General features: G+C 44.8%; 1 protein-coding gene across 2 annotated transcripts; it reads left to right on the top strand.

The window, feature by feature from the left end:
• The first annotated feature begins 1091 nt into the window (after window positions 1-1091).
• LOC109768515 (disease resistance protein RGA4-like) lies at window positions 1092-5284 on the top strand. Of its 2 annotated transcripts, XM_073504911.1 has the most exons (3): window positions 1092-2047; window positions 2861-4836; window positions 4935-5284. In XM_073504911.1, exons 1-2 carry the CDS (start codon window positions 1224-1226, stop codon window positions 4815-4817), a joined length of 2781 nt encoding a protein of 926 aa, XP_073361012.1. In that variant the 5' UTR covers window positions 1092-1223; the 3' UTR covers window positions 4818-4836; window positions 4935-5284. The 2 variants fall into 2 exon arrangements, with proteins under 2 accessions (XP_073361012.1, XP_040252655.1); XM_040396721.3 differs by lacking the exon at window positions 4935-5284 and having other exon boundaries at window positions 1114-2047; window positions 2861-4917.
• The last annotated feature ends 1274 nt before the right edge of the window (window positions 5285-6558 follow it).

Consider the following 6558-nt stretch of genomic DNA (forward strand, 5'->3'; position numbering starts at 1 on the left):
TCCGAGCATATCTTCTGGTATTGCTTTTTTCTTCTGTCGAAGATTGTTCTGGCATCACTTCAACTCTGCATTGGCATGGTGCCGGTAAGTCCTAGGTGGTCTCCAGTTGCCGTTGTGTCTGCGGGCCACCCACTTATTTCCATTATCCTCATATAATTTTGTCTCTGTGCTCCCCTTGTTGCCCATCCTCCACCAATCCCCTTGACTGGACGCGTGTGATTTTCATTTTGCAAATGCTGAAACTTGTGAAGATATAAATGTTTTGGTAGCCGTGTGGTGTGACAGTAGTCTACTGAACGCATAGATTAAAATAGCCTGGAAAATAGCCGCAATAGTTGCGCTATAGCTGCCCGGGAGCCTTGCCGCTACGCTATGGCTACTGCCGCGAAATCCTTCACAAATCCCTCTAAATGGCTCAAGAATCAGCAAAACCGTCCAGAAATCATCTCTCCCACCAGAAAATTTTCTGCTATTTGCCGCGATTGCCCGCTATGACAGCCGCTATAGCTGCTGGGAGAGGCTGCCGCAAAATCGTTTCTCCCGCAATTTTAATCTATGACTGAACGGTAGCATTGTCTGTTTCGAGTCAATGCAAATGCAAAGTTGATCCTCGGTGTGTGCTAGACTTCCAGGTTGAAGTAAACTATGAATGCACTCCCAATTGCTGGATCAACGAGGCGGATGACCCGGAGACAAGGCGCTAATGATGCATGAGTTAATTAGTGTGCAACTAATGTGTCACTTTTTGTTTCAAATTGGCAGGCACAAAGAGCGCATCGACAGCCTGTCAAAATGCCAGGTTTAATTAATACACTGCTTGAACCGATGAGGTACAGAAATGGGAGATAAGTTTAAAAACCTATAAACATGTGCTGCAGCAGTTGAGAACTTGAGATGCAGTATCTTTGTTAGGTAACCGTGTACTATGCAGAGGCATCCTGTGAACTTACATAGAGATTGAGGATGCTTGCAATGCTTTAGTAATAGGTTAGTGAACCCTAAGCTGCATCTGACCCTTTATATTTTTCTCCCTTCCCAAGGTTGCATCTGAGCTTTGGCTAATTGGCTGGCTGCTCGGGGCTTGTTTCTACGGTATGCAGAACAAGGAACAGCATTATGCAGTGCACAGTGCTTTCAGTTCCTTCCTTAGTGCTAACTCCATGATGTGATCTTGCAACTGAGAACACACACACACACAGAGAGAGAGAAAGAGAGAGAGAGAGATGGAGGTTGTGGCGACGGCGGCGGCCACCTCTTTCGTGGAGTGGATGGTGCCGAAGCTCTTTGATTTCTTAGATAAAAATCACGAGCTTCGGAAGAACCTGGAGCGTGACATCAAGTTCATCCAGAACGAGTTTGCCATGATTTCTGCGGTCATCCAGGATGAGCAAAAAGTTCGCCATGACGGTGGCGAAGAGGTGCATAAGGAGTGGATCAAGATGGTACGTGAGGTGGCGCACGCCATCGAAGACTGCATCGACCGCTTCATGCACCGCGTGAGGATGCCGGAGACAGGCGCCGGGTGGCTCCGTCACGCTGTCCACAGGGTGAAGACGGTGAAGGCTCGTAACGAGTTCGCCGTGGCCATCCAGGAGCTCAAGAAGATATCAGAGGATGCGTCTAAGCTAAAAGTAACATACAGTAGCAGCATCACCTCTTCACCAGGGCGGTCGATGTTGTCTGAGCAGACAGAGACGGCAATGACCAAAGAAGACGACGGCGACGATGACCATTCAGCAGCATCCGGACCTGTGCCCGTGGGTATGGGCGGTCCACGAAACGAGCTTCTGGATATGATCCAGCAGCAGCAGCAGCTCAAGGTGATCACCATTGTTGGGTTCCACGGTATGGGCAAGACACTCCTCGCCAATCATGTGTACAAGGCAGTTGAGAGCCAATATGAAGCTCGGGTTTGGGTCCCTCCAGCAAAACTAGAGGGAAGAGCCACTGATGTTCTCAAGGAGATACTCCGACAACTTGGCCAATGCGTCGACGGCCGTCTCACCAAGCTTCAAGCCAGCGTCAAAGAGTGCATTGGGACCAAGAGGTAATTCTTCTATATATCGCTGGATTTATAAAACCCCTCCTTCAATATATTTGTGTGCAATAAATCTGTCATGTTTAATTTAGTGTGTACATTCTTCATTCTAACTAGTGAGGTGACCCACGCATTCCATGCTCGATTTTCTGTAATGTGTTGTAGTTACTGTTAATTAGTCTCTCTAATTGTTTGCTCCCACGGTCAATTGTTAGTTCATCTAGCCTGCTTCAAACTTCAAAGTATTATCGTTCATATATAATTTATAAATTATATTAAAGCAAATATATACATCTCAGGATAAAAAGTAATATACTTTGGTTTCAAACTTTAGATACATTATTAAATTTGTGTCAAAGGCACACCGATATATGTCGTACTTCAAGACTATTCAGTACTTAGTCCATTGTCCACCGTACAGAAGTCATGTAAAATCATACTCGCTCATACTATCATCTTGCTTCTTCACTTGAACTCGCGCACGCCCATTGTTTCTATTTTCTCGCAAATGTTATTCTGAAAAGAAATTACCAAGATTTAGATGAAAGTATTTTTTGTGGGAACTTATATATTGATGGCTCAGATATAAATCTTGTATTCTCGTTCTCCACATGTTGCGTCTCTGGTAGTGCAATGCACAGTATCTCTGGAGTTAAGCTGCTTCTATGCATGCTTATCTTGCTTTAGTTGTCTTTGCTATAAAAATTCACAGATTCACGTTTGTCCTGTTTTCTTTTTTTCTCATTCATTCATTCAGATCCCTATTCATCTACCGATCTAATCATTGGCTAATTAGCTTGTCATGTTTAATCTGGTACATAGGTTCTTCATTGTAATTGATGACTTGCGGAAACCAGGATATTGGCACGATGTAAAAGTGGCCTTTGCGGGGTTAAGCGGCAGATTTCTGGTGACGACAGCCATTCAGCGCGTAGCAAATACCTGCAGCAGCTCAATTGTTCATGATCATGTGTACACAATGGCAACTCTTGCCGATGAACACTCAAGACTATTGTTCTTTAATGAAGCTTTCCAAGACGATGATCTACCGCCGAATGCGGAGGAGCTTGGCTCCGCAGCGCTCAAGAAATGTGATGGTCTTCCACTTGCTCTTGTTACCACTGCCAGGTTCTTGCAAAGCGCAGGTAATCCAACAACCATAAAATGGGCAAAGTTATGCGCCGATATGGGTACAAATCTGGAGAGTGATGAGCTATTTGAAAGAATGAGGCGTGTGCTTGTCCAGAGCTACACCAGCCTTGATACCCAGGTTGCCAGGACATTCTTGCTCTATTTGAGTACCTACCCAAGTGGTCGCCCTATCAGGAAATCGAGCCTGTTAAGGAGATGGTTAGCAGAAGGGTTATGCCCGGGAGACAATGCACGCACTGCACTCGATACTGCTATTAACAATTTCAATAAGCTTGTCGACCGGAGTATCATCCAGCCTATGGATGCCAGTGGTAGAAGCACAGAGGTGAAAACATGCCATACCCATGGCATGATGCTGGAGTTTGTCCTGCGCAAGTCAATGGCCGAAAACTTTGTCACCGTGTTGTATGATCAACAATCTACCCCACACCTACCCAGTAACATCCGCCGACTTGCTCTGCATGGTGCAAGGCCCAGTGAAGTGCAAGGTTTAACTCTTGTCCGGTCACTGACAATCTTGGGAAAGGCACACCGATCTGTCCTGGATTTCTCAAAGTACCAGCTGCTGCGAGTTTTGGATCTGGAAGAGTGTGTTGAACCCTTGAGGGATAGCCATCTCAAGTTGATATGCAGAAAACTGTTCTTGCTGAGGTACCTATGCCTCGGGAAAGCTGTTATTGCGATGGCGCTTCCAAAGGAGATCAGCAAGCTTCGATTATTGGATACATTGGATGTGAGAAATACACCGATAGAGATTCTGCAAGCACATGTCCTGGAGCTGCCATGTCTAGTTCATCTCTTTGGGAGGTTCAAGCTCAAGCAAGATGTAGGAGACCGGAGAATGAGTAAGCTACAGACTTGGTTGTCAGTGAAGAGCAAATTGGAAACACTGGCAGGATTTGTTGTGGACAACAGAAAGAGCCAAGAGTTTGCACAGCTCATGTACAATATGAATGATTTGACAAAGGTGAAAATATGGTGCGAGCCTACGGCCGACACCAGCTGCTCAAGTCATCTCTCAAAGGCCATCAAGGGGTTCATTGAGAGAAGCAGCGTGTTCAGAGGGACCCCTTCACTCTCACTCAGTTTTGAAGGCGAGTTGACCCAAGACATGCTGAATTTCTCTCTGGAGAAAGTAAATAATAATTGCTGCTATCTTGGCTCGCTCAAGCTGCAAGGAAGCAAGATATGCAGCCTGCCCTCCTTTGTTGCCTTTCTGGGTGGTCTCACTAAGCTAGGCCTTTCTTCCCCTCAGCTGAGCCTGAGCGAAGACTTCCTTGCTGCCCTGAGCAAAGTGCCCGGCCTGGCGCACCTGAAGCTGGTTGCAACTATCCTGGGCAAGCTCGTCATCACAGAAGGTATGCTGAAGAGGCTGTCACGCCTATCCATTGTGGTGGAATCCACGATTGATCAGCTGGAAATCAAAGAGGGAGCTCTACCGTGCCTCAAATCGCTGCAGCTGCTATGCAAATATCTAGATGGCTTTTCGGGCATATCGCCGATCAAGTACATTAAAAATGTTGAGGAGATTGCTCTTCATCATGAGGTGAGTGATGAAACGAAACATGAGTGGACAGAAGCTGCAAAGAAGCTCCCAAATCCACGTCCCAAGATCTTGTTTCTCTAGACACCATCAACACATCCAGGTAATGAATTGTGCTGTACTTGCCTTGCAATGAGCTTCCTCCTCGCCTCTCCACAGATCACATCCTGGTAATAACACTTTATTATTATGTTGCGGCAGTACAAGTTGCGAGTTGCTAATGGTACATCATTCTCGTATGCTGCTAATTAGTTGATGGCCATTCATGGACAAGTGTGTCATCAACATGATCAAGTGCGTCAAATAATTTAGTCCTCTTTGCTCGCGAGTCGATTTGGTGGCTTCCCCGTTGTTCGTACTTTTATGTTGTGTCACCACTAGGATTTATTTGTTTGTAACAGATCGAAGTTAATGATGTGTGAATTAAGCGGAGCAAACGATTTTCTTTGCAAGAAATATGATGACTTCCTGCTGTAATAAATAAGTTTAGTCTGTTTGTTGTTGGACATGTATTTGGTTATTTCGGTCCTAGTCAACTCAATTGGCTTCTACCGTTATTTCTCAATAATTTAGCACTACAATATCCTACTACTTGTTTGGGATAAATTCTGGAATCTTTATTTACTTGATGTGCAGTGCTTCCTGTGCTCTGTTTTCTAAAGCGGGGTTAAGTTCTGCACGCTGATGGTCTAGATAGGTAGCTGAGCTGTAGTTAGCTTACCTAGAGGAGGAGATACCTTGACGATGATGCCGATAATTCTGAATTCTGAACATTTGCCTGTAGTTAGCTTCCTCTGCTTTTGCTCTGTTTACTGGACTCTGAACATTTGGCTGTAGTTAGCTTGAGGTTTGAGGCCTGATAGACAATCTTTCTCCTTCACGCTAATGACAGACAATCTACCCTCGCTTTCTGTGCTGATTGGTTGACAATCACACACTAATCCAATCCGATCAATCTTTTAAGGGAATTATCTGTGTAGTTGGTTTCTAAAATTGACTAGAGAGGTTGGAAGTTTGATGGCTGTCATTGCTGCTGCTTTAGTTTAGATCAAGCTGCGAGAGTGTCTCCACACACTTATAGCTCAGGGACGGTTCCTCAAGGAGTCAAATACTGGGATGAAGGCCGAAGCAGCCACAGCCAGCCTATGTATGTATGTAATCGGCACTGATGGTGGCGCAGACCGGATGACCATATCTGGTTCTAGCATCAAGCAACTTCCAGTGGTTTAGTTTTATCTCATATATGCCAATATCTAGCTTATCGAGTAACTCGGTCAAAAATTTGATAACCTCAAAATCTGGTTCTATTGGCTCGTATACTGCAGCAATGTCAAAGTCACACTGGTAGAATTCTCGGTACCTTCCCTTCGACGGGTTATCCCTCCTGTACACTTTTGCAATCTGGCACCTCCTCAATGCACTTATGTTGTTCATGCATATCAAGATACGAGGCAAATGGGAGAGTCAGATCGTACTGCAGAGAGCAAAGCACCCTGCAGGTTACTTGATGATCAGACTTCAAAGCTCAAACATCTAGGAATCTATATAATAATGCAATAAAGGATTGACTGACTTGCTGAATGCTGCAAATACTAACAATTGTACAATTAACCTTGTCCGGATAACAACCTATATACAGAACCAGCACATCTTAAATCAAACAGAAATAGAGAGATTTCATTGGAAATCAAACCCCTTCCGCAAACATTAATGATAAAAGGACATTGAAACTGTTTGTACCTGATCAGCAAGGTCATCGTATACCAACTTAGAGTCTTCACCATATTTGCTCATGAGGTTTTCCAGAAATACTGCAGGCTGGGTT

Source organism: Aegilops tauschii, chromosome 7 (assembly GCF_002575655.3).
Source record: "Aegilops tauschii subsp. strangulata cultivar AL8/78 chromosome 7, Aet v6.0, whole genome shotgun sequence".
Lineage (NCBI taxonomy): Eukaryota > Viridiplantae > Streptophyta > Magnoliopsida > Poales > Poaceae > Aegilops > Aegilops tauschii.